This window comes from Cucurbita pepo, chromosome 7 (genome assembly GCF_057944985.1).
Source record: "Cucurbita pepo subsp. pepo isolate OVF chromosome 7, ASM5794498v1, whole genome shotgun sequence".
NCBI lineage: Eukaryota > Viridiplantae > Streptophyta > Magnoliopsida > Cucurbitales > Cucurbitaceae > Cucurbita > Cucurbita pepo.
Window position 1 is genome coordinate 2,713,640 of NC_141804.1, and position 27,232 is coordinate 2,740,871.

The 27,232-nt window shown below is 37.9% G+C and overlaps 4 protein-coding genes and 1 pseudogene across 6 annotated transcripts; 4 read left to right on the plus strand and 1 right to left on the minus strand.

The window, feature by feature from the left end:
- The first annotated feature begins 1,788 nt into the window (after positions 1-1,788).
- LOC111798076 (uncharacterized) lies at positions 1,789-4,792 on the plus strand. Its single transcript, XM_023681033.2, has 6 exons — positions 1,789-2,212; positions 2,626-2,752; positions 3,802-3,941; positions 4,030-4,092; positions 4,175-4,243; positions 4,359-4,792. Exons 1-6 carry the CDS (start codon positions 2,012-2,014, stop codon positions 4,428-4,430), a joined length of 672 nt encoding a protein of 223 aa, XP_023536801.1. The 5' UTR covers positions 1,789-2,011; the 3' UTR covers positions 4,431-4,792.
- A 7,195-nt stretch (positions 4,793-11,987) lies between these two features.
- On the plus strand, positions 11,988-18,373 carry LOC111798888 (uncharacterized). Its single transcript, XM_023682234.2, has 17 exons — positions 11,988-12,467; positions 12,918-13,256; positions 13,362-13,505; positions 13,589-13,721; positions 13,804-13,917; positions 14,006-14,079; positions 14,160-14,234; positions 14,344-14,436; positions 14,530-14,590; positions 14,697-15,029; positions 15,130-15,256; positions 15,343-15,442; positions 16,089-16,158; positions 16,245-16,397; positions 16,490-16,585; positions 17,015-17,334; positions 17,822-18,373. Exons 1-17 carry the CDS (start codon positions 12,387-12,389, stop codon positions 18,065-18,067), a joined length of 2,559 nt encoding a protein of 852 aa, XP_023538002.2. The 5' UTR covers positions 11,988-12,386; the 3' UTR covers positions 18,068-18,373.
- Positions 18,374-19,014: 641 nt separating this feature from the next.
- LOC111798556 (putative 1-acyl-sn-glycerol-3-phosphate acyltransferase 4) lies at positions 19,015-21,101 on the minus strand. Its single transcript, XM_023681793.2, has 4 exons — positions 20,800-21,101; positions 19,968-20,585; positions 19,698-19,828; positions 19,015-19,609 (listed from the first exon to the last, which is right to left on the minus strand). Exons 2-4 carry the CDS (start codon positions 20,537-20,539, stop codon positions 19,164-19,166), a joined length of 1,149 nt encoding a protein of 382 aa, XP_023537561.2. The 5' UTR covers positions 20,540-20,585; positions 20,800-21,101; the 3' UTR covers positions 19,015-19,163.
- Positions 21,102-22,996: 1,895 nt separating this feature from the next.
- Positions 22,997-24,394, plus strand: LOC111798558 (uncharacterized). The gene is made up of 2 exons (XM_023681794.2): positions 22,997-23,135; positions 23,462-24,394. Exon 2 carries the CDS (start codon positions 23,477-23,479, stop codon positions 24,179-24,181), a length of 705 nt encoding a protein of 234 aa, XP_023537562.2. The 5' UTR covers positions 22,997-23,135; positions 23,462-23,476; the 3' UTR covers positions 24,182-24,394.
- Positions 24,395-24,473: 79 nt separating this feature from the next.
- LOC111798555 (putative galacturonosyltransferase-like 1 pseudogene) lies at positions 24,474-26,969 on the plus strand (annotated as a pseudogene). Of its 2 annotated transcripts, none has more exons than XR_015421613.1 (2): positions 24,474-24,612; positions 24,747-26,969. The product of XR_015421613.1 is annotated as a putative galacturonosyltransferase-like 1 pseudogene, transcript variant X1 (transcript). The 2 variants fall into 2 exon arrangements; XR_015421614.1 differs by having other exon boundaries at positions 24,758-26,969.
- Positions 26,970-27,232: the final 263 nt, after the last annotated feature.

Below are 27,232 nucleotides of genomic sequence, written 5' to 3' on the forward strand. Positions count from 1 at the left end.
TTATAAGTTTGAATAAATTAATTGTGATATATTAATAGAAGAGCTAATTAATAATATTATTTTTTTTGAAAAAAAGGAAATGATTAAAATAATAAAGGAAATTAGAAGTTGTTAGGGAGGTCAGGGTAGGGCAGGTCAATTAAATATTTATCCACCTGTCAGAGGTGTCAGAGACAGGTGGACAATGTGAGAACCAATCATTTTATTGGTAAGAAAGGAGTGGGCCCATTCAAACTTTTTTTTTTCTTTTTCCTTTTTCAAAATTCAAATTCAAGCCCATAGCTTAAGAAATTATTTACTTTAAATATTTTCTTTTTCTTAAGGGTAAAATTGTCAATATGTCCCAGACTCGTAAGAGCCTTAAAGCTTAAAGGTCGTACTAAGGTCAAACAAATTATAGCTCGTCTAACTAAACTTATAATCGACTATAGACCAACTACGTAAAACTGGTCTCGTCTACTTGATATCAGACTAACTAGACTAGCTAGGTAAAATTCGTCTTGCCAATAGCTTAGCTTTACAAGCGAATGCTAAGCTTAGGCCAAGGTTGATATGGTCTCGATTCATTCATATACCCTTCTTTTACTCGAGTGTCACATCAAACTTATAAAACGATTTATAGTATTTGTATGAACGTTTCAACGCGATACCGTAATTTAGTTAAAGGAGAGAATTAAGTAAGTAATTATTTTTTAAATGATATAAAATGAGACAAAAAGAAATTATAATAATTGAAAAAAATAATTTAGAATTATATTTTGGGAGCGGTGCCTTTTGCATTCATGATATCCTTTTACGACGCCGTTTTGAAAAGCCATATTCCCCATCATTACACATGCTTTGTGAAACATTCCTGCCTTTATCCACGACCCTCCCCGCCTTCACTTCTCACCGTTGGATCTATTGCGCGGGAAAATCCCATCCGACGGCTCACCTTCCTCCCTACTGGCGGGAAATTAACGGAGGGAAAAATAAATAAATAAACTCCCGATTTTTTATCTTTATTTATTTTTTAAACTTAAAAGTAAAATTTAAATTTATTCTATTTAAAAAAAAATACATTATAAACAAAATTAAAAATTAATTTTTTTATTATTAACTCCCAAATATTTAAAAATACCCAATAAATTTATTAAAAAGATTTGAACTATAATTTTTTTTAAAAAATTAATTCAATTTTAATTCAAGCTACGTAATTATATATATATTATTTTTTATTTTATTTTATGGGGAGTATTTATCGAGTGTGGCGAAGATATACGACAACACCGACGGCAGGTAGAGATGTGGGGCCCGCATTTGGAAAAAACAATCGGTTTTTTCTTCATTATTTTTAAAAAAATTATTTTGATTTAATGTTTATATACGTGAAATTACGAAAAAGCCCACCCTGCTTCCACCTAATTCAATGGTTTTTTCTTCATTTTTTTTTTTAATTTTGGTAAAAAAAAAGAACATAATTTCTTAAAAAATCCTTTAATATTTAATTTAAAAAAAAAACACAAAAATTCAAGAAAACTGTCTTTTCAAATAATGATTTTTAAATAACAAAAAATAAAGAAGTAGGGGTAATTTGGTAATTGTGGAAGGTAGTGGGTTACAGCAAAGGTCAACAAGTCAACTCCCAGGAGTATTGGGAGTATCATGCTGCAAACCCGCTCCCCCACCAAGTGCATGATTATCAAAACCTCTTTCTTACGTGTCGTTCTCTCATTGGTCTGTGACGGGTCGTCGGGATCCATAGCATCACCAACCACTAAAACATTATCTGTCCTTTTCCTCTCGCTCTGCTCTTTGCTTTCACTCGCAAAGCGCAAACACTCCCTTTCGCCGTGTTTTTTCTCAGCGAAAAAATCCCAAAAAAATTTCCCACTGATCTCTCAAATTCCCACTGTTCTGTTCCCCATTGCATGGCCTTTCTTCTACGTCGATTCTTCCATTTTCATATGTGAATTTCTTCTCTGTTTTTCCCCTTTTTGAGAATCTCCATTTCAGTTTCAGAGATTTGGAAATGATTGAAGCTGTGCAGAGTTCCATCAATGGCGCGTTCTCGCAGTTTCAGAGCTGTGGTGATAGCAGCGAGGAGGAGCTTTCGGTTCTTCCTCGCCATACTAAGGTTGTCGTTACCGGAAATAATCGGACCAAATCGGTTCTCGTCGGACTTCATGGCGTCGTCAAGAAAGCCGTCGGTCTTGGCGGCTGGCATTGGCTGGTATGGATTCTAGTAGAAACATTGAATTTCTTTGGATTCTCATTGAATTTCTTAATTCTGTGGTTTTTTAGGGTTAATTTCATGTTTTCTTATCAATGTCTGGTCAATTTCTTGCATTTTTCAGTTCAATTTTGTGTATTAGATCTTGATTTCTTGATTATTTGGGGTTTAGATCGTGTCTCATTGAATTCTAGATTCGAATTCTCCAATTTCTATCTTCTTCTCTTTAGTTGCATGTTTATTTAATCATTGGATCTCGTAATTGTGATAGCTTTTTCATGATTGCTTTGCTTATTAACTTTTGTTTATACTGATTTGATTTGGTAGATGGAATCCTGAGGGGTTTTGGTTGTTAGGACTGTAAGTTTTGATAATTTTTCATGAATGTGGGTTTGAATTGAGGGGAAATGCAGGTTTTAACAAATGGTATAGAGGTGAAACTACAGCGGAATGCGCTTAGTGTGATCGAGGCTCCAACGGGCAATGAAGAAGACGATGAACTCGAATTCGAGAACTCGACATGGAATGGATTGGATATGGGTGAGTTTTGCAGCTGCTGATGGTTCAATGTCTTTGCTCAATCATTCTTCCTTTGCTATTTTTGTTAGTTGTCTTAGAATTGAGTTTATCCTATAATTGTTGATTGTTTGTGTCTCGTGTCTGGCTGTTTTTGGATTGATGTCTTGTTTCTTTCTCTTATTAACTTGTTAGGAGTTAATGATTTGATCATTTGAAGTGAGGATCATTTTTCACCCCCACCCACCAAATCCCCTTTTGTTGTTGTGGTTTTTATTTCGATTGGAGAGGAGAACGAAACATTCTTTATAAGAGTGTGGAAACCTCTCTCTAGTAGACACATTTTAAAAACCCTCAGGTTGACGGCAATACGTAACCGACCAAAGCGGACAATATCTACTAGTGGGAGGTTTGGGAGGTTACAAATAGTATCAGAGCTAGACAGTGGGCGGTGTGCCTGCGAGGATGCTGGGCCCCCAAGGGGGTGGATTGTGAGATCTCACATCGGTTAGAAAGAATAAAACATTCCTTATAAGGGTGTGGAAACCTCTCTCTAGTAGACGTGTTTTAAAAGCCGTGAGGCTTGTGACAATCCGTAACGTGCCAAAATGGACAATATTTGCTAGCAGTGGGTTTGGGAGGTAACAAATGATATCAAAGCCAGACACTGTGTGGTGTGCCAGCGAAGATGCTGGACCCCAAGTGGGGTGGATTGTGAGATCTCAAATCGGTTAGAGAGAGAGGAACGAAACATTCCTTATAAGGGTGGTCAAAGCAAACAATATCTGCTAGCGGTGAGTTTGCCATGTTTTAGTTTCGTGTCTACCGTGAATAAAGCATAAGAACTTTATCTTCACTCCAATTCTTGAAAAGGGTTTCGAAAACGAAAATAAGTTGTAAATTCTTCTCCGACCAGAAGTTGTGGCATTAGGTTGCTATTGATGACAACATAGGATCCTTTGTGAGCTCACTTTATATTTTGTCTTGAATTGTTGTTCTCTTCATGTTCTTTATCCTTTTCTGACCCTTATCACTCATTCACGATAATGCTTTCAACTATTCATTATTCTCAGCATCTGATGACGCCCAAAAATCCCACAAATCAAGGCATAAATTTCACAAATCATGTGGGTCATCTCACAAGACTATAAGCAGATCCCTTTCCTGTGACTCACAGTCGAAGAGCTCGGTTTCTGCACCGCAACGATCCATGGTATATTCCTAAAATGGTTTGTACGTCAAAACGTGTTTAGCCTCGTAGTTTGAATCAATTCCCTGATGTATTATCTCTTCCTATGTAGAGGGTTGACCTTAGTAAACTAGAGATGACTGCATTGTGGAGATATTGGCGACACTTCAATCTCGTAAGTTTTGAAGGTCGATTCGGTTCAATAGTTGTTACTACGAAATCTCTTTCTTTACATAGCGATCGATGGGTTTGTGCAGGTTGATGCCTTTCCCAACCCGTCAAAAGAGCAATTGGTAGATCTAGTTCAAAGGCATTTCATGTCACTGGTACTCGACCACGCCTTACTTCCTAAAAACACTATCAAACGATCCTATTTTCACATGGATCGAAACCGTTTTTCCTTCTATCTATTGACGATTTCTTTGTTTTTCGGTTGCGAAGCAACTGGATGAGTTGCAGGTTATAATGGGTTTTGTGAAGGCTGCAAAGAGACTGAAAACAGTGTGCAAATGAGAGGAGAACTGGGGAATCCATTGAGTTGATTCTCATGCTAACAGATAATTCAGGTGAATGAAAAGTGTTTAGGTTCTCTCTGTAACATATGGATCAGTCGATCGATCGATCGGAAATGGGTTTTGTGGGTCAAGATCGGAACGGGTTAGTATGATTCTGTTGTAGTTAATAGAGTAATATCTTGTTTTAGTGACGATGTTACTTGCAGTGTAGATATGTGTAAACTGCAAATATTAGAGACCAAAAAACATGTTTCTAAGCTTTTGTTTAATGTAATGCTGACTGACTTTAGGGGTGTTTTGATTGCCCAAAAAATGTACAAATTTTGCTGTTCCATATCTTAATGTTATGAGTTCTATCTACATTGTTTCTTCTGTTCATTATGCCTCTTGGCTAATCGTCGCCGGAGATGAAGCATTCCGGCGAATCTCCCTTGCCTTGCGTCGGACTCTCGTAGCTCCTTACATACCTGGTTCTTCAAGGAAGAACCTTAGTAGAATCTGGAATGACTAACGTTCTTTTGGAACTTGGACGAATTGTAACCTTTGTTCAAGACCTGAAACTTATGGGGCGATGGCAAACGGAAGTTCATTGGGGATAATGGTGAGCAAATGGGTTTGTGAATAGAAATGTCCACTTTACTTGCGGAGTCGGGGCTTCGCGGGGACTTACCCAGAATGGGGAGGGGATTCCCCGTTTAGATAGAATCCCGATCCGTCTCGTGGACATCTCTATTTATAAACCATAGAAGTGAGAAATGAGAGGGTGCACATGTCCATTTCAATGTAAAGTTGATAAAATTTTGGCACTTCAACTTAAAATTGCCACATGATCAAATCCGCCCTACATTAGCGAAGTGAGATGGAGAGAGGTTGAGGAATGATGGAGAGAGGTTGTGGATGCATTCCTCGTCTCAACTCTATGGAGATTTTTCATCTTCGTTCCTGTCTCCTTCTTCATATGGAAAATCAAGGTCGGAGTTCGAGATCCTGTCCCGACAAAAGAAATTCTCGCTACCATTTTTATCTTTGACTATCTTTTAATTAAAAATTCACATTACTTATGCTATCCGACTCTAGTGGACTTGAAACATTACATTTTTTTAGTCTCTCACTCTTTTTTCATGAATGTGTATCATTTTCATACAAATCTTCTGAGTATCCAACCCTCCGAACATATATTATTTTTGTGCACACATCAAATCTTTTAGATATACATCATTTTTCGTGTCACCACGTTGCAATCTAGTGTGGGTATCAATTCAAGCCTATTAGAATGCGTCCCAATCTTCTCACTTTTTCTAAACCAATCCATAAATGAAAATTTAATACTATATGAAAATGTGGGACATTACCATCTTCTCACTTTAGAAAATTTTGTCCTTTGAAGATCTCTAGTCCAACAACTCTAGATATTACCTCAAATCTCATATTTTCTTTCTCACGTCTCGTTTTTAGTCCTTACAATACCTCCATAGAACTTTTACCAATTAGAGTACCGACACCCTCAAAACCTTGGTCTCTTTACCCACAACAAAATTTCGACAATGACCCATGAAGATGTAGTCACCCATATTAAAATTAACTCTCGGTGTCTAAACATGTCTTCTTGCTTATCGTTGAATACTATGCGCAAGTTTCTTTAGTATAACTCTTTTCTTTTCCATAAATGATATCAATTGTTAATGCACCCGACCTCATGTGGTGAGAGGTGAAGAACATAACCTGAAAAAGGAAAAGAAACTGCACACCAGATTGAACCAGAGTACTACAAATCAAGAGCATGTGTGGTTATCACGGTCATGTTTGTCCAAGGTGTGTTGTTCACGGCTGCATGTTTGTTCGAAATCGCTTTTACATGCTTTCATATTAGATAGGTCTTTACTATTTCATGTTGTGTCAATATGGAAGTGTATGACTGTTTACCAAAATCATGTCTACACCCACTGGGACTAAAATGTCCCAAAATGTACTATAGAATGATGCGACTAATTGTCACTTCTTCCTATCCTGAATTATATGTTATTTAAGTTGTGGTGTTTCTTTATTTGCTTATAGTCATACAACGTTGTTTTATTCAACTCTTTCAATTGTATTTCCTCGCTCACGTTTTCTAGAACATTTTTCGCAAACCGACTCGAAACTCAAGCATACACCGACGTTGTCCGCAACGTCCGAATTTGTAACGACTCAGATCCACCACTAGCAGATATTATCCTCTTTAGGTTTTCCCTTTCGGGCTTCCCCTTAAGGCTTTAAAACGCGTCTGTTAGAGGAATGTTTCTACACCCTTCTTATAAAGGGTGTTTTATTCTCCTCCCCAACCAATATGGGACATCACAATCCACTCCCCTTCAGAGCCCAACGTCCTCACTGACACTCGTTCCTTTCTCCAATCGATGTGGGACCCCCTCCAAATCCACCCCCTTTGGGGCCCAGCGTCCTTACTGGCACACCGCCTCGTGTCTACCCCCTTTGGAGAATAGCGAGAAGGCTAGCACATCATCCGGTGTCTAGCTCTGATACCATCTTCGACTATTATAGAATTTCTCACAGCTAAATTGTTCGCTAGGTTAGAACAAGTGTCGCACAATCACTTTTTCCCATGTCGTAAGAATGCGATTGTGACACATGGCACATTCTCCAATAAGAGGCCAACCATAGGTTCGACCTCGACATAGATTTGGGCCTTTCTCTTCTTTGCTTCATAACTCGTCTTTTATATATATATATATATATATATATATGTATGTGTGTGTATTATAACAACATTTGGTGGTTAGATATTCTTATTCTGTTATCTTTAATAATATTTTGGGATGGATGGATTAAATATTAAAGTTATGTATATCTAATTAAGGATAATTTGGTGTACCAACTCATTCATATTTATTAAAAATATAATACATCTATATTATAATAAAACAATATTAAATAAATAAAAATAAAAAACCAATATCTGAAAGTCAGAGCTACAAATTTAATTAATAAAGAAATTTCAGAAATTAGGATAAGGGGTCGTCCTGACTCCTTGAGATAGGGAAACTGGGCCCAAAGGCTAAGGCCCACTTCCTTCTATTTTGTCAATGGAATTAGAACAGAAATTTAAAGCAATTAAATAATAATTTAGAGGTGGTTTGACAGCCTTTTCAAAAATATATTTTTTTATTTTTCTATTTTTCTAAAATAAAATAACACCAATATTCTTTCCTTCAAATATATATTATATTTTAGTTCTAAAATAAACAACTATATATTTTAATCATAGCTCTAAAAAAAATTATGTTAGGAGTGGAAATTTGAATTTTTAAAAATGATAGTAGTTGAACATTATTTTATAATTTTTTATATTTAAAGTTATAAAAAAATATCTGTAAGAAAAAATAAATTTCAAAATATTACGATCTGAAAATAGATGAGAAATTTTTATACGATGAAAATTGAAATAGGTGATAGGAACGGAGACGAGGAAACCTTCTACTTCCTCGTCCGGTCCCATAGACTTCGTTAACCACCAAATGGTTAACGACACTCGAAAATAATTTAAAGTAAATAAAAGCTTTTATTTCTTAACCCATTTTTTATTTATTGTTATGTCCTTTAAATCCTACTTTTAATCACCAAAACTCTAATAATGCTTTTATTTCTTAACTTTTTTAACTAACATCTTTTGTTTGGTTTAAAAATTAAAGCTAGGAGGACGAGTATTACCAAAATTAACCTATAACTAACCCATGATCGAAGTTAATTAGAGATGCAAGTTTAAAGTTTATGCTAACTATATAACAGCCAAAATCCACCGCTAGCACATATTGTTTTGTTTGGATTTTCCCTTTCGAGCTTTCTTTTTAAAACGTGTATACAAAGGAGAGGTTTTCATACCTTTACAATGTTTCGTAAGTCAATTAGAGATGCAAGTTTAAAGTTTATGCTAACTATATAACAGCCAAAATCTACCGCTAGCACATATTGTCTTATTTGGGTTTTCCCTTTCGGGCTTTCATTCAAGGTTGTTAAGACGTGTATACAAGGGAGAGGTTTTCACACCCTTATAAAGAATGTTTCGTTTTTCTCCCTAGCTGATGTGGAATCTCACGATATGGGTAGGAATTGAATTAAATGGGATGATTCCGAGTCGAAAAAAAGGAACAAAATATCTAGAAGAATAGAAAGTGGAATCTAGACAACCTAATGGGAGGCTAAAAGTTCATTTGGTAGAATGATGTCACCCAACTACTCTCACCAGATTAAGCTCAACAAATTAAACCAAAACATTATTGTTATTGGAAAATAGCTAAGGGGAAATTAATTGATTTGCTTGATTCTCATCACTTTTCTTTTCCCAGATTTCACATCCTCCAATTCTTACATTCAAAAACTTTATCATCACTCTGACCTAACTTTTCTTCGCCCTTCACTTTCTCAGGAAAATAATGGTGGAAAAGTGGTAGCTGGAAAGCATATAGAACGTGAGAATCAGTTCAGCAACCTTCAGAATTGATTCAACTACTCCCAACAATTTCTAGGACAACTAACAGATAAAGGAATTAGAAAAAAAAGAACAGTTTGATCTTAATGGAATGAACTGTTTGGATGATTTGAATATGCATATGGGTATACGTACCCGCCCAAGCCCCACCACTCGTGGATATTATTTTTTTTTTTTTTGGCTTTTCCCTTCGAGATTTCACTAAGGGAGAGGTTTCCACACTCTTAAAAGGATGATTCGTTCTCCTCCCCAACCGATATGAGATCTCACCGTGTAATGTCTTCTTTGGGCTTTTCCTCTTGGGCTTCCCCTCAAGATTTTAAAACGCGTCTGCTAGGGGAAGGTTTCCACACCCTTATAAATGGTGGTTTGTTCTCCTCCCTAACCAATGTGGGACATCACAATCCACCCCCTTTCGGGGCCCAGCATTCTCGCTGGCACTCTTTCCTTCCAACAATCATGTGGGACCGCCCCAAATCCACCTCCCTTTGGGGCCCAGCATCCTTACTGGCACACCACCTCGTGTCTACCCCCCTTCGGAGAACAGCGAGAAGGCTGGCACATCGTCCGGTGTCTAACTCTGATACTATTTGTAATGACTCAGATCCACCACTAGCAGATATTGTCCTCTTTGGGGTTTTCCTTTCGGACTTCCCCTCAAGGCTTTAAAACGCGTATGTTATGGGAAGGTTTCCACACCTTTATAAATGGTGGTTTGTTCTCCTCCCCAACTAATGTGGGACATCACAAAATGAATCGAGCTAGATTCATATCCGGGTGTATTTTTCAAGTAGATCCGGAGGAAAATAACAGGAGATTCAAGCTAGTGGGTAAATTCTAAACAGGTGGCTGTAGATACCAATAATTGATATTAGAATTAGACAGACAAGCTAATGATAATAAACCTTGTATGGGCGCATGAGTTGCAGTCAAATCCTTCCACTCAGCAAATTGTTCAACTAAAGAAAAAGTGGTGGGTTGGATCCCAAATGTCTCTTTCCATAGTCTAAGATATACCCAAAAACAAATTATATGAAACAGAGCCACTGTCAACATCCTAAAAACATTGTTTTTCTCTCTGGCATTTTCACAAACACCTTCCGTACCTAGAATTTTATGCGGATTTTTTTCCCTCCCCCACTAAACACTCCACACCAAATTTCAATGGTGTAATTACTGTAAACAATTCAAATTATTCAGATCACATGGCCTCTTACAAACCTTGTTTTTCTCTCTGGCATTTTCACAAACACCTTCCCTACATAGAATTTCATGCCGATTTTTTTCCTCCCTATTAAACACTCCTCTTAACTTTCGATTACGGTAAACAATTCGAATTATTCAGATCAAAATAATCTAGCATCACATGAATAAAGGAACTGAAAAAGTAAAAATTATTGACAGATTAAAGCTGATGAAGAGTGAGTTTGAATTACCAAATCAAAATTAGGCAATTATTGAGTGTCTTCTTAGAATTATTAGAAAAGCTACCATTTATTTCTAAACTTAATAATCAAATGCTTCAATTGTAAGAAAATAAAATTTACCTTTTCGAGGCTTTTGATTCATTCAAGAAAATGAAGAACTCGATTCTTTCCGTTTCTTCTCCTCCTCCCATTCTCGCCTACGGTATAAACAACAGTTTTAAATCCTACTTTTTAAACTAATTTTATAATATTAAAAATTCGGATATATTAATTAAATGGTAACAATAAATAAATAAAGTAAATAAAATCGTGATTTTGTATTTATTTATAGCGTGTGCAATATTTTTAATTGTATTTAATTATTATTGCATTTATATGTATTTATATTTGAGTCACGTCACAACCGTTATAATATATTATGTTTTGGAAACCTTTAAATTTTGGATTGATTGGATTAGTGACATGAATAGCGAGTTTAAAACTCAATCCTCGGTTGTTCGGTTGTTTTTTTAATTGTTTTAAAAAAAAAATATAATAATCCATTATTAATTAAAAATTTATAAATTCTAAATATCAAATATTCTTAATTTTTATACCAATCTTAAAAGAATATGATTCGAGTTGCAGTTTATTTTTAGGTTGGTCGAGTTAATAAAAAAAATGTCAACTCGAGAATTAATCAAAATTTTCGATTTAAAATAAAAATTCAATTCAATCCAATATTTATCGGTAACACTCGAGCTCAAATAACATTTTGTTTAATTTTAAATGTTAATATTTAAATATTAATCTTTATATTATAAATTAAGAGAGGGATTCGAACCCTTTGACAGAAACGGAAAGAGAGGGATAAGAGAGGGATTCGAACCCTTTGACAGGGATTAGCACGCTCTAGTCCACTCAGCCATCTCTCCCCAAATTGAAAAAGGATAATTATAGTGGGTCGATCTCTCTTTATTATCTTTATCTACCCTTTAATTATATGGATATATAATTATATCGATATATAAAATTATTTAGAAGTGGGATGTAAAGTTCGATTTTCATTAATGTTTAGAAGGTTGAGAAAAATCTGAAAAATAAGGTAAAATATATCAAATATATTATTAATTTGAAATAAAAAATCGAAATCTAATTGATTTTATATAAAATATATTTTAATATTTTAAAAATAATTATAAACATATTTTTCAATTTTAAATAACTTAAAAAAAAACAAAAATAAATAATTTATAAATTCGTGTTACACCCAATTTACATCATTTAAAGACTTAAATGAGTCAATATACAATTAATTAATCAATATAATTAAATACTTACTAAAAATTGAATTAAAAAATATTATTATTATTTATTTATAAAAATTAATTGCAACCAATAATTATTATATACTATTTCTGTAATTGTCTTTATTATTATTATTTTGAAATTGTTTTAATTATCATGTTTACCGTTTTCTTTTCTTCTTATATTTTTTCTTAAATATTCAATTATTTTCAAAATTTGAAACATTAATAACATAATTAATGATTTTTGACCCAATTATTTTAAAAATTATTAAGAGGTAAAATGGGGTTTTTGTAGTTTCAAGCAACGTATGGTCAGGTAGCTACCGGATTTTTTTTTTTTTTGAATTTTTTTTAGTAGGGAAAAATTTGACAGCCCACTCTACCCACTCAATGCCTTCGATTTTTTCTTTCTCTACTGTATTTGTTCGCGTTTTTGAGCTCAGGTGCTCGTTTAGCGACCCGAATTCGTGGGTTGGAGTCAGTTTTTCGGACGTTGACGAGCTCCAGATTTGAATCAGTTCTTCAAATTCTAGTGGGTCGGAGAAATCGAAGACACCCACGTTCCCATTTCGCCGCTGGCTTTGAATCACCTAATCTTTTACTCTAGCTTTGTGTTTGTTCCTGGTTTGTTTCACTGGGAGTTTGAGATGAAGATTAGTCTCTGGTTTTACTGGGTTTTGGAGCCGATCGGAGAAGTTCCGGCGATTTGATGGGCTTGATTCTGGTTGTGGTTCAGTCTTCTTCGACCCTTCATGGAGGAGACGTTTCGGTGTAGTCTATGTGCTGCTCGGAAATTTGGTGCTAAGATCCGCTTCGTTGTTGTTCTGTTTGAGGTGAGCTCTTCTGGTGGCTGATTTTTGCTTGATTTTTAGTTGAGGTTTGGTGGGTTATCATTTTGATTTAGGTTTAGGGTTTCTCTGGACTTCATCTTCTGTAAATGGTATTGCTAGTGCACGCTTGAAGATGTCTTGGATTTCACTGATTGTTCTTAATTTGCTCATCTCTGTTCTTCATGGAGTTCACTTAATTATCATTTAAAATCGAGGGTAATGCTTGAAATTGATGTTTGTTTCCATTTTCGCTTTGAGATTCCTGTGTTTCTCTGTTGAGCTGATTACTTGTTCTTGAGCTTCTTAGGAGAAAGCAAGAAAGAACCAATGGTTTCCTCTAAATCCAATAGAGTTTAAAGGGTTTTTTGTCTGATTTGATCTGATTTATGTTCAATCTATATGTTTTGAGTGTTCTTGGACTTATAATGTTCATTTTATCTTCTCCTGGTTCAGATTTTGCTTCTATTGTCTTTGAATGTTGTATATGCAAAATTTGAAGATCGCCGTCTGGAAAGGGGAGCTGAAAGCATTGTTTCGCACTCTTGCATCCATGACCAGATACTCGAGCAAAAAAGGCGACCTGGGATGAAGGTATACTCCGTTACGCCCCAAGTTTACGATGTATCGGGTACTGCAAAGCCCCTTCATAGAACGGGTAGAGCATTGCTTGGACTTTCAGAATTATCAGATCAGCAAAAGAATGCAAAGCAACCTATTAGAATATATCTGAATTACGATGCTGTTGGTCATTCACCGGATAGGGATTGCCAAAAAGTTGGCGACATTGTTAAGGTGAACCGGGACCTTGAAACTTTTTGACTTGTGTGTTTGCCCGACACGCTGTTTTGATATTGACTAGGAGTTTGCTGTGTCGTGTTTTTTGTTTTCTCCTAACAGCTTGGAGAACCTCCTGTCACTGCTTCGTTTCTGGGCTCTCCTTCTTGCAATCCTCATAGCAACCCTCCGATTTCGGGTGACTGCTGGTATAATTGCACTTTAGATGATATATCCGGGGAAGACAAAAAACATCGTCTGCACAAGGTATCGTGCGGTTTTTTATTTTATTCTATCAGCTGATCATAAGCTCTAATCAGGAAATTGATTTAGAAGGCGTCTCGATGCAGGCTTTAGGTCAGACTGCTGATTGGTTCAGACGAGCATTGGCTGTTGAACCTGTGAAAGGGAACTTGCGTTTAAGTGGATACTCCGCTTGTGGGCAGGATGGAGGTGTACAACTTCCCCGTGAATACGTCGAAGGTATATTAATCGATATTTTTTTGCTCCTTGAAAGGGCATACCGTTACCTTTAGGCTTTAACCGTTCTGTATGGTTCCTCCAGAGGGAATTCCCAATGCAGACTTGGTTCTTTTAGTGACCACGAGGCCTACTACTGGGAACACGCTGGCTTGGGCTGTTGCATGTGAACGCGATCAATGGGGCCGTGCGATTGCTGGTAAATTTCTTTCTAATTTGACTTGAAAAAGAACTGTTCGAAGGGAGCTTTCTCTTTTTGAAACTAATAGTGCAAGTTTCTTTTGCAGGGCATGTGAACGTTGCACCTCGGCATTTGACCGCTGAATCAGAAACTTTACTTTCAGCTACTCTTATACACGAGGTTCGTGGATTTCATGTGTAGTTTGGTTAAACAAGTGTCGGTTTTACTTATTATTCATCACTATGTTCCATTCCGTACAGGTTATGCATGTCCTTGGTTTCGATCCACACGCCTTTGCCCATTTCAGAGATGAGAGGAAAAGAAGGCGTAGTCAGGTAAACTATATCTCGTGCTGGTGACTTGATGAAGGAAGACTAGCTAGGAACGTTTAAACAGTTATTGTATTACATGGAATTGACCATTTAATTCATGTATATATGTCAGGTAACAGAACAGGTCTTGGATGAACGACTCGGGCGTACAGTAACTCGGGTGGTTCTTCCACGTGTTGTTATGCATTCACGATATCATTATGGGGTGAGTGTTTCTTCTGTAACTATTTAGAGTTCGTCTTTGTGAATTGATAATTCTCGAATACTAAATAACCAAGCCGACTATGTTCCTTGGCAGGCGTTTTCGTTGAATTTCACGGGTTTAGAGCTAGAAGATGGAGGAGGGCGTGGCACTTCAGGTTCTACTCTCGTTTTTTCTGCTACTTTTATCCTATCCTTGCCCCCACCGAGTTCTCTGACCCTGCACGGTTTACTTGACCTATATACTTAATATTTTACTTTCAGGCTCTCACTGGGAAAAGAGGCTTTTGATGAACGAAATAATGACTGGTTCGGTTGATACGAGATCTGTGGTCTCAAAAATGACGCTGGCTTTATTGGAAGACAGTGGATGGTACCAGGCTAACTATAGCATGGCAGATCGTCTCGATTGGGGTCTCAATCAAGGAAATGATTTCGTCACGTCCCCATGCAACCTCTGGAAGGGGGCATACCATTGCAACACGACACAGTTGTCGGGATGTACATATAATAGGGAGGCAGAGGGTTACTGTCCAATTGTTAGCTATAGTGGGGATCTCCCTCAATGGGCTCAATATTTTCCCCAACCTAACAAAGGTGAGTTATTTTGTATTATCAACAATTGCATCTGCTCGTATAAGATGACACGATTTGCAAATGTTTTAAGTTCGAAATCCGTTTCTGTGAATTCATGTAGGTGGACAATCGTCATTGGCTGATTATTGTACGTACCTTGTGGCTTACTCGGATGGATCGTGCACCGACACCAACAGTGCTCGTGCGCCTGATAGAATGTTGGGTGAAGTTCGAGGAAGTAACTCAAGGTAAGACTGATTACGGGTCACGTGCTCTCCGGGTTTGACAAGGATATATATTCTTGTTGGTAACGACTCTTCAAATGGATATGCAGGTGTATGGCCTCATCCTTAGTCAGGACTGGGTTTGTAAGAGGTTCGATGACCCAAGGAAATGGTTGTTATCAGCATCGATGCATTAACAATTCATTGGAGGTAATTCGGGAGTTTTGGCGTTCTAATTATACCCATGATGTTATTTATAATAACACCGGCACACACGATCAGTTCCTAGCTAACTTGGTTTTTACAAACTCTTTTTGTGAGATCCCACATCGGTTGGGGAGGAGAACGAAACACCCTTTATAAGGGTGTGAAAACCTCTCCCTAGTAGACATGTTTTAAAAATCTTGAGGGGAAGCCTGAAAGGGAAAGCCCAAAGAGGACAATATTTGTTAGCGGTGGGCTTGGGCTGTTACAAATGGCATAAGAGCCAGACACCGGGCGATGTGCCAGCGAGGAGGCTGTTCCCTGAAGGGGTATAGGCACGAGGCGGTGTGCTAATAAGGACGTTGGGCAGATTTGGTGGGTCCCACATCGATTGGAGAAAGGAACGAGTGCCAGCGAGGACGTTGGGCCCTGAAGGGGGGTGGATTGTGAGATCCCACATCGGTTGGAGAGGAGAACGAAACACCCTTTATAAGGGTGTGGAACCTCTCCCTAGCAGACGTGTTTTAAAAACCTTGAGGCGAAGCCCGAAAGGGAAAGCCCAAATAGGACAATATCTGCTAGCGGTGGGCTTGTGTAAAGAATTTCTTGGCTAAACGATCGATACCATTCTGATTGATTCGTGTTCTTTTAGGTAGCTGTTGATGGTATGTGGAAACTATGCCCTCAAGCTGGTGGACCAGTTCAGTTCCCTGGCTTTAATGGCAAGTGCTTACCCTTATACTCTGACCGTTCTGGGAACGATTTATATCGTACAAACCTAACGATCTATTCGACTTTCTTGGTGTAGGTGAATTAGTCTGCCCTGCATATCACGAACTTTGTAGCAAAGACTTAGTTTCGGTGCCTGGAAAGTGCCCGAATACTTGCAATTTCAACGGAGATTGCGTAAACGGGAAGTGTTTTTGCTTTCTAGGCTATCATGGACATGATTGTAGCAAACGTGAGCGTCTAGTTCCCGGATTAGTTCCTTTTATGATCGACGTTTTTGCTCGGTTTTACTTATTAGTTAAGTCAAATGGATATATATTGCAGGATCTTGTCCTAATAACTGTAGTGGTCACGGGAGGTGTCTTCCTAATGGACTTTGTGAATGTGGAAATGGTTACACGGGCATCGACTGCTCCACCGGTACGTTCTCTTCTGACGTCTTCAAACTTTTTAAACGTTCATGTTTGCTTAATAATAGATTCCACATCTGTTGGAGAGAGGAACGAAGCATTTCTTATAAGAGTGTGAAAACCTCTCCCTAGCAGACGCGTTTTAAAACCGTGAGGCTGACGATGATACGTAAGGGGCCAAAGCAGAGACGCGTTTTAAAACCGTGAGGCTGACGATGATACGTAAGGGGCCAAAGCGGACAATATCTGCTAGCGGTGGGCTTGAGATGTTACACTTACATAATCGATATTCTACGACATCTAGTGTCCTCGGTTATTAAAAAATGGAAGATAAAAGATTCTTTCATGAACTCGTGTTGGGTCTTGTGGTAGATATTTTTGTTTCTTGCATTTCTTCTTTGTAATTGTAACTTAAAGAACACTTTTGTTATGATCTCAGCTATTTGTGATGAGCAATGTAGCCTCCATGGAGGTGTCTGTGACAATGGCGTTTGCGAATTCCGATGTTCGGATTATGCTGGCTATTCGTGCCAGAGCAGCTCCAGGCTTCTATCGAGTCTCTCCGTTTGCAAAAATGTACTGCAAAGGGATATGACTGGCCAACATTGTGCGCCGAGCGAACCCAGTATTCTACAGCAGCTCGAGGAAGTTGTCGTCATGCCAAATTACCACCGTTTGTTTCCCAGTGGTGCCCGGAAACTTTTTAACATCTTCGGCGGTAGCTACTGCGATGCAGCTGCAAAGCAGCTGGCTTGCTGGGTAAGTGGTCTACCTCTTCAAAATACCCTATTTGCACTTTTTTTTTGTGAGATCCCACATTAGTTGGAAAGGAGAACGAAACATTCTTTATAAGGGTGTGAAAACCTCTCCCTAGCATACGCCTTTTAAAAACCTTGAAGGAAAGTCTAAAGAGGACAATATCTGCTAGCGGTAGACTTGAGCCGTTACAAATGGTATCAGAGCCAGTCACTGGGCGGTGTGCCAGTGAGGACACTGAGCCTCCAAAGAGGGTGGATTGTGAGATCCCACATCGGTTGGAGAGGGAAACGAAACCTTCCTTATAAGGGTGTGGAAACCTCTCCCTAATAGACGCGTTTTAAAATCACAAGGGAAAGCCCAAAAGGGAAATCGAAAGAGAACAATATCTACTAGTGGTGGGCTTGGACGGTTACATTTTCATGACATTGGACTCAGTCTTTCATGAAATGGACCTCATCTGTTCTAAAATTGCACTTTTCATATTCAGATCTCGATACAAAAGTGCGATGAAGACGGTGACAACAGACTCCGAGTATGCCATTCGGCTTGTCAGTCGTACAATCTCGCTTGTGGGGCATCACTCGACTGCTCTGATCAGACTCTCTTCAGCAGCGAGGAGGAAGGCGAAGGGCAGTGCACGGGGTCCGGTGAGATCAAATTGTCGTGGTTTAATCGACTACGCAGTAACTTATTCGTAAGTAACAGCTCCTCAAAAGGAACATCTGTAAAATAGTTACTTGTAGTAGGGTCATTTTCTTTTGGTCTGTAATTTTAACTTAGGATAGAGTTGGCACTACAAATGCCATAGATTTAGGTCTTAGTTGTGCTTAGCCCAAAATGATTTAAGGAAAAAAATGGGCTGAGAAGTTTTAAAAGTTTAAGGCTTTCAAAGATGAAAGCTATTTGTAGAGAGAGAATTTGCAAGTGTATGAATCCATGAGGAAAAAAAGGTGGAAAAGCTTTGTTCATGTATAACATAAACTGGCCGAAGGCCTTTGAAAGAGTGAAAAATGAAAAAAAAAAGGTTACTTTTTTAGTATCTTCTTTCTCTTATGACCAACTCTTTGTTGCTTTTCGAGAACTCGTAGCGAGTCCTGAGTTTATAATGTTAATCTGGGTTCGTTTGGACCGATCGAAAAAAGTTTAAGAAAGTAGAGGAGAGACAACAAAAGAACTTGACTCTCTTGTTTCTCGCTCTAATCAATGTGGGATCTTACAATCTACGCCCTGAATTAGTGTCCTCATTGACACACTGCCCGGTGTCCACCCTCCTTCGAGGCTCAATGTTCTCGTTGATCTACCGCTAGCAGATATTGTTCTCTTTGGGATTTTCCTTTCGGGCTTCCTTCAAGGTTTTTAAAATGCGTCTGCTAGGGAGAGGTATCCACGTTCTTTCCAACAAATTCTCACACAAATAGTGATCTTGATATCATCATAAGATGAGATTGGGGCAAGTTTAGAGTTGAAATTCTGAAATGGGGTCTCCCGAAAGAGTCTGAAATCTCACATCGTACACACGTGGTTTCGAGAGCAAAGCTACATATCATGAAGTGATGAAATATGGAAGAAAAAAGAAAAAAAGACAAGCATGTGAGAAATAAATGAGCAGGTAATATAGCCACAAGCACCCTTTTGTGCTCAGATTCTGCCTGTCCATTCATAGACAAAGAGAGTAGAATCTAGAGAAGCTAAGATTTCAGTAACTTATATCTGACCATCTTTGCTCATGGTGACCATAAATCGAATTGTTAATACTCGACGTTTACACGAAAACTCGATTCCAATCTAAGCAAAAAAAAAAAAAAGAGATCATGTATCCTAAAAGAATGTTATTCAGTGCTATGTTTCTTGCCGACGAACATTGATATCAAACTGCCTAAATCGTGCTCCGGTTGAACGCGAAGATACGTAACGGAAGCAAGATATATACAAGATAAAGCTACATAAACTTTGGACCAAAATGAATAGAAAGTAAGGTAAGCAAATATTGCAGTCAAGGAAATGACCAGTAAGAAGTTCATTGAGCACTTGAAGGCAGAAAGTTGTTCTTGTACTCTTGGCTCTGGGAAACAGCCATTAGCTATGAAATCTGAGAGCAAGTGATCCTTGAGCTTGAATTTATCCATTAACCAAGCAGTAGCACCTTCATCTGAAGCGACGATCTCGTCGACGGGGATCCGTCGAACATGAATATGAACTTCTGAAGGGCCGAGACCAAAGACATTATCCAGAAAGGTAGGACACTGATGCTTGTAGGCAATAGTCATATCATAAACTGCATAACAAAACCAGACCAGAAGCTATGGTAACAAACACAATCATTTCAGACTAGAAAGTGAAGAGTGTAGTTTGCAGAAATGAACCTGCATTAAGTGAACCTCGCAGGGTTTGTAAGCAAACACAAAAACCTCTAGTTTTTGGAAGAAGAACATTCTTTAGCACCGGAAGTCCGACCTCGGCAGCATACGCTCGACTCTTCTTGCATTTCGCCTCCCTGCATCAAACTTTTCGTATCAGTTCCCAACTTGGACAGAACATCAAGAACACAAGATAAGCTTTAAATCCAGAAAAACTAGCTTCTAGATCAGGGAAAACACAATTGGAATACAGTAGAAAAGGAATGGAAGGTATACGTAAAGTCAGTTCCCTCAGGAAAAACAGCAAGCCACAAGGGATCTTGAGGATTTCTAAACGTCGAAAGGTTTCGACGCATAACCCGTTCATCGATCTCCCATTTCCTCTCAACTGGAATGAACTCCAAAACATGGAATCCCCAACCAAAGAGAGGCAGCTTCATTAAGCTGCTTTTAAGGATGTATTTGATGCAGCCAAGGGAGCCCTTTCGCAATGCAATATCCCACAAATACATCCAATCAACTTCAGTTCTGTGGTTAGCAATTAGCAAAACACGTTCATTATCTGGAACATCATCTCCATATAACACAACTTTAGTCCCATTTATAACTTCAAATAGAAAGGGCCAGAGAGCCAGCCAGAAACCAAAAATCGTGGAAGTTGCCTTCCGACAGTAATGCCGGCTGAGAAGCCGTAAAAAGAGAGCCACTACAGGCGCAAAATACACTAAAAACATACAGGCAGTCGACAAAAACACCGCTAAACAAATCGCCCCTCTCATCAGCCTAATCGGACTAGGAGATTTCTGTTTTTGTGTATTATCAGATTGCAGAGGCGTAGAAACATCCATTCTTCCAAGAACACCGATTCAAAAGATTTCCCCCTCCTAAAAAATGCTGCAAACAAACACACATTTACCATACCTTGAGAGATTCGCAATTTCTTAATCAAATCCAACGAAATCAAAAGACGAAAACACAAAAAGCAACCAAAATTCCAACAGAATCTTTCCAAAAGGCAAAAGCAGATTCCAATTTCAGAAACACGAACAATTTGCAGCGTGTTGTTAAATCGCATTACAGATCTACAACTACAAAGAGCAAGAATTACCTTAGAATCAAAAGAGACGAAAATATTGTTCCGGTCGTCTCTCCTCCTCAAATCCCTCCAGCAAGTGGAACTGTGTGTGCTCTTATCCAAAGTAATGGAACAGGGAGCGGGAAAAATGGTGAAATCGAGAAGATACAGGAGAGAGAGAGAGAGAGAGAGAGGATTAAAGGAGGAGAGAGAAGTTGAAACAGAGATTACTGAAGAAATCAGAAATGGAAAATCGATATCTCCATGGTTTTTTCACAGATTGACGAAAGGTAGGGGACGAAGATGTGGCTGCTACTTCTGGAAGAAATTTTACTTCCAAACTAATTAAACAGATTTTAACCTGAGATTTAACTCTGGTTAGGTAACATTTTGGATTTTATATAAAATAATAATTTTTTTTTTCTTTTAAATAATTTTATATATAAGAAAAATAATACCATATGGTAAGATTTAAAGCGTTGACTTCAATATACAGCAACTAACCATAATGTCTGTAACATTATTTTTGTAATATTCCAAAAAATATATTTAAATTCCTATTAATTTTTATTTTATTTCGATTTTTTAAATAGTGTTACATCTAGTCGGATATATTTAGATTATGTAATTATTATTCTCGACTTTATATTAAAAAAAATTAAAATCTTTATTTTATGATGAATTGATTAAAAATGACAGAGACCAACAAAAAATTCAAATATTTATTTTAAAATTTTTCATGATATTATAAAATGACCAAAATACCCTTATTCTATCATCGTTTATCGTTAACGACTACTACACATCCACTACGGGAATAAGATAATTAAGAAAGGATGACTAAAAAATATCTATATCAACAGAGTGCACATTCCTTTTCAGTGACTCATTAATAAGAACTTTATGATTAAATGTGTGTTTTACCCTTTAATTTGAAGCGTTATTTAAATAGATTTTATTAATTTAAATATAATTTATTTAAAAGTTGGGACTCATGAAAATAAAATTATTTGTTTAATTAAATTAAAATGTATATATATATATATATATATATATATATATATATATATATTTTTATAACTATTTAATTTTTTAACAAAAAAATGAAAACAAAATTTAAAATGAATTTGTTTTTTAGGTTGACTTTTGAAGGACAAACCACCGACAATTCTGCAGCACCGTACATACATTTACTGATTTACCCTGCACACATAATGAAGTAGGGACCAAAATCGATATTTTTCCGGGGGTAGGTTTGTCTTTAAGAAAGATGGGTCTCCACGATGTGAAGAATTTAATGAAATAAAATCGAATCGAATTAATTTAAATTTATAGTATAATAATTATAATATATTTATTTTATTTTTAATATTTTTTATTATTTATGCTCTAATTACTCTCTAAAATAAATTTTAATTATTTAGAAGGTAATATTTAAAATATGTATTAAAATTTAGTTATAAATTTCAACTAAATATTTTAAAATAAATAAATAGACGTTAATATTTTAATTTTATTAAAAAAAATTGAATAAATTAGTCCACCCAATTTAAGGTTTTATTTTTAACGCGATCTTTAATTAATTTGAATGGGGTAATGAAAGAAGTGAATCGACCCATGTCTAGGATTTGGATTAGGATTCAGAATCTCAATGCGGCACCTAACGACCCCGACATTCTTCATGGTCACGTTACTTACTCTTCACTTCTAAGACTGAAACTATCCCCACGTACCAACACAAACTATTACAGCATGTTTTGTCTTCACTCACATGCATTATATAACAGTTCTCAGGGAGGTTACCTAATATAGAATTGCTCATATGATTGAGCCACCGAGAAGGTATACCTTGTTGAAATAGGTGGTAGACTTTCAATTTTTTAAGTCTTTCATAACTATCATTTTTTCATGATCCCTTTCGTTCGGTTATGGTATTGGTTCATTCATGTGCCATTCTTTTACTCGGGTGTATTTAGAAATTATTTATTTGTATAATATATTTATAAATATAATAAAAAGAATTTGTCTTTATTATAATTATCTTTTAAAATTAATGTGAATAAATAAAATTGTTACCATGAAAGTTTCGGGCATAAAAAATGAATTTATCCCTAGTTTTTCCACGTCGGACGGCAGGCGTTGACTGTTTGACTAGGAATAACCAGTAATATTACGACACGTGGGAATAAGTGACGAGAAACACGGAGAAAATGCGAAGACGCACGCAGTGAATAATGTTTAGGGCAAGGGTGCGGAAGCTTCCGTTTTCAAATGTATATTTCTTGCTTTCCTGACAGACGCGTTCGTCAATTTTTCTTCTTCATCGATCGGAACGCGGGATCGGCCGGTTTGTTCTTGTCAATCAATAGGTGAGTTTTTTCATTTTTCTAATTCTTTTCGTAATTGTATTTTCATTTCTGTGTTTTTTTTTCCCCAACTTTTTGTTGAATTGTTCGCGTTGAATTTGATTCTGTTGGTTTCTGTTTGGGGATTTTGAAACCCAAGGATTCAAGATTTTGTTGTAAATTTATTGTTTGGATTGTTCGTCTAGGCGATCCGTTGTTAAGATTGTTGATTCTCATTGAGTTCGTCCATTGGTTTTGGCTGGTTGAAGGAATATTTCCGATCCCGATGAATTTTTCTGTTGACTTTCGTGGATTTCATCTCAATTTTGTTGTTTAATGTGATTTAATAGGTAGGGTGTGTAGATATGGCGAGCGGGTTTGGGGAATCAACAAGTAGGCAACCTCAAAGCCCTTCGTGTTCCGACAACAATGGTGATGCTAGTAATTTTGAGTGTAATATTTGCCTGGATTTAGCTCAAGATCCTATTGTAACCCTATGTGGTCATCTTTTTTGTTGGCCATGCCTTTACAAGTGGCTGCACATTCATTCCCATCCCCAGGAATGTCCAGTTTGTAAAGCTATGATAGAAGAGAAAAAATTGGTTCCCTTATATGGTAGGGGAAAGACATCGACTGACCCGAGATCGAAAAGTATTCCGGGAGTTAATATTCCTAATCGTCCTGCGGGACAGAGACCGGAAGCAGCAGGCCCTCCCCCAGAGCCAAATCCTTTTGCTCACAATGGATTTGGATTCATGGGAGGTCTTGGAGGGTTTGCTCCAATGGCATCAACAAGGTTTGGTAATTTCACATTGTCTGCGGCTTTTGGTGGTCTTGTCCCATCTTTGTTCAACTTTCAGATGCATGGATATGCAGATCCAAGCATGTATGGTGCAGGTGCTAACTTTCCATATGGGTTTCCTAACATGTTTCATGGTAGCCATGGCCATGGCCATGCTCATGCTCATGGATACTATCACCATCTCCGTCAAGGTCAGCAAGATTACTACCTGAAGCGGCTGCTTTTTTTTATTGGTTTCTGTGTTCTTCTTGCCCTAATCTGGCAATAGATCAAAGGGTCCATTAGGGCATATATTATTGCTTTGTGGTGTTTAGTGTATTCAATCTCTAATGTAAGAATTATAGAAGTGAAAAAAAATCTGATGGTACATTGTCTTGCTGTCTCATCATTGTTGAAATGAACATCAACTTTTGTATACTTAGCACGATGAACGTTAGCTGACGTGCTTATGCAATTGTATTCGAAGGTTTCGATTTATTCACATCTATATATACTACATTTACATGCTGACCCACCAAATGCAATCACATGCTGAGTGAATGAAACACGTGCTGTGATGGCTCGTTCTCTCGAAAGATGATTTATTTGCCTAAGTGATTTCTCTAGTGCTCTTACTTTATGCACTACTTGTGATATGTGTTTCCTGTTTTTTGGTGAAGAAGTTTCAGAATATACACAGATGGGTTTCTGCTGCACATGGTACTACCAGAAACTTGTTCATCAGATTGTGTTTAGCTATGGTTCTATCCATGTTCATTATTTCAATTCTATCTCAGTATTTGTTTCGTTTTCTCGAGTCTTCGATTCCAGTTTGGTTTATTTTTGAACTTCAGTCTTGCACTAGGTTCGTGAAATACGTCGTTCTGATCGAAAGGAGCAGGACAAGGATCAGGATCATCAACCCTTGATACCATGTTGGGAACTAGTAGGTCAGTGATTGTGGCTTTCAAGATATTTTTTGTTTGATTTATAGGGAATGACCTAACAGAAGCAGGTGATCTTTAAGCTGGATGGTACTGGACCATGTTTATCAGAAGAATGCAGAGAAAAAGGGTAGGTGCGTGCTATTGATATTAGATATCAGCTGAACTTATAATATAGTGATGTCGCTCGTAGTGTTCAATTGGAGAAGAACGTTCTTTGTTTGAGTTTGAAGTCATTACCTTGTAGGAGCTACCTGACTGAGACCCTTCTCTCCTTTTTTTCTTATTTCCATATGGTGTGAATCACTTGTAAAGTCGACTGAACACCGTGTCTGCTTTAACTTCACCCGTCACTCGTGTCGTAGTATAGCAAAACTAACAAGTGGTCAACTAAATTTATGAATGGGTAACTATTTCTTAGTTGCAATACGTTTCTCTTTTTTTATTCTTCCTCTACTCACCACCACTGGTGAATGGAGTCTAATACACTTGTCTTTTTTTATTCTTCCTCTACTCACCACCACTGGTGAATGGAGTCTAATACACTTTCTTGGCAACATGAGAGGTCATTCGGAAGGGCTCCGAATAGTTCGATTTTGGGGTATGGTAGTTGATGGGTTATTTATTTTTAGCTGTTGGTTGGTTATTGTTCATCTTTTTGAAGACCAGACAATATGGAAATTGCTGAGGATGCCCCTTTTCTATTAATTGTAACATCATAATTCTTAATTAAAAATTTAATCTATGAAGAGCTCGTTGTTGTTGTTGTTGGAATATTTTCTGAAACCCCAATTGAAAGCTAAAGCTACTCACCACCGGCCGGTCACCATCTCTCTCATTCTCACCTTACACATAAAAACCCATCTCTTACCTTTCCTCCTTCCTCACTCCCTCTCGCCGGCCTCCGCCATGTTTAAACCTCCGGCCGCCCTTCTCTTCTTCATTTTCTCCTTAACTGCCGTCAATGCCACCGTTCTATTCAAGGAGGCACCCCAATTCTACAACTCCCCCGACTGCCCCTCTGTTTTCGAGGGCGAGGATGATGGCCATCGTCTCTGCTCCGACGATGGCGTCCACGTCGCAATGACATTGGACATGGCTTACATCCGGGGCTCCATGGCGGCGATCCTCTCCGTTTTGCAACATTCGTCCTGTCCCCAAAATGTAATCTTCCATTTTGTTTCCTCTGCTTCTGCAAATGCTCTGTCTCTCCACGCCACCATTTCCTCCTCCTTTCCTTACCTGAAATTCAAAATCTACCCCTTCGATGATGTCGCCGTGTCCCATTTGATCTCCACCTCCATCCGCTCTGCCTTGGATTGTCCATTGAATTATGCTCGTAGCTACTTGGCTGACCTCCTCCCCCTCTGCGTTCGCCTTGTTGTCTATCTCGATTCCGATATAATCCTCGTCGACGACATCGCTAACCTCGCCAACACTCCTCTTAACGACGCTGTCCTCGCTGCCCCCGAGTACTGCAACGCCAATTTCACGGCCTATTTCACTCCCACTTTCTGGTCCAATCCCTCTCTGTCTCTCACCTTCGCCAATCGCCACCCCTGTTACTTCAATACCGGTGTCATGGTCATCGACCTCTCCCGGTGGCGCCTCGGCGACTTCACCGCCGAAATCGAAGAATGGATGGAGCTTCAGAAGAGAATGAGGATCTACGAGCTTGGATCACTGCCGCCATTCATGCTTGTTTTCGCTGGAAACATCGTCCCCGTCGACCACCGGTGGAACCAGCACGGCCTCGGCGGGGATAATTTCCGGGGACTCTGCCGGGACCTACACCCGGGTCCGGTGAGCCTGTTGCATTGGAGTGGAAAGGGGAAGCCATGGGCCCGAGTGGATGCGAACCGGCCGTGTCCGTTGGACTCTCTGTGGGTCCCTTATGATCTGTTGCAGACTCCATTTTCGTTGGATTCTTGATCGGTTGAAGCTGGTGAAAAGGGTTTGGGGTTTAAATATCACAGGGCAAGGCGTCGGAGAAGTTATAATTGGCCGGAAACAGAGAAATAATGTATGTTATAATGTATGATCAATTTTATGTATTTGAAAGGTTATATAGCATAGATTTTGATATAATCAATTTTTTTTGGATTAACAATTTGGAAAAAAATTAATTTTTTATTGAGACGGGATTTAATAACGAGGACTTGAGCCAAACTAGACTGGTGAAACGGTCTAAGTAATTCCAGTTGTAGGGTTTGTGTCTTGTGTTGCATGTAATCCAGTGGCGATGCTCAGTCTCTCTCTCTTGAGTGCATGTATATCTACTAGAGCATCGATGTCATCCCCTTCAAAAGGTATATATTGAAGCGAAGAATTGAAATAAGAAATTCAACTCATCGATGTCGATCCTAATCATGGTGTTGTGGTTAATGATTGAAGGA

Bases quoted from the DNA above. Each gene is read 5' to 3' on its own strand.
- LOC111798076 (XM_023681033.2), top strand. From the start codon at position 2,012: ATGATTGAAGCTGTGCAGAGTTCCATCAATGGCGCGTTCTCGCAGTTT. The intron at 2,753-3,801 runs GTGAGTTTTGCA...CATTATTCTCAG, and splicing joins ATGGAATGGATTGGATATGG to CATCTGATGACGCCCAAAAA. The intron at 4,093-4,174 runs GTAAGTTTTGAA...GGGTTTGTGCAG, and splicing joins ATTGGCGACACTTCAATCTC to GTTGATGCCTTTCCCAACCC.
- LOC111798558 (XM_023681794.2), top strand. From the start codon at position 23,477: ATGGCGAGCGGGTTTGGGGAATCAACAAGTAGGCAACCTCAAAGCCCT.
- LOC111798888 (XM_023682234.2), top strand. From the start codon at position 12,387: ATGGAGGAGACGTTTCGGTGTAGTCTATGTGCTGCTCGGAAATTTGGT. The intron at 13,918-14,005 runs GTAAATTTCTTT...TTTCTTTTGCAG, and splicing joins ATGGGGCCGTGCGATTGCTG to GGCATGTGAACGTTGCACCT. The intron at 17,335-17,821 runs GTAAGTGGTCTA...TTTCATATTCAG, and splicing joins CAAAGCAGCTGGCTTGCTGG to ATCTCGATACAAAAGTGCGA.
- LOC111798556 (XM_023681793.2), bottom strand. From the start codon at position 20,539: ATGGATGTTTCTACGCCTCTGCAATCTGATAATACACAAAAACAGAAA. The intron at 19,829-19,967 runs GTATACCTTCCA...AGTTTGATGCAG, and splicing joins CCTGAGGGAACTGACTTTAC to GGAGGCGAAATGCAAGAAGA. The intron at 19,610-19,697 runs GTTCATTTCTGC...TTTGTTATGCAG, and splicing joins GCGAGGTTCACTTAATGCAG to TTTATGATATGACTATTGCC.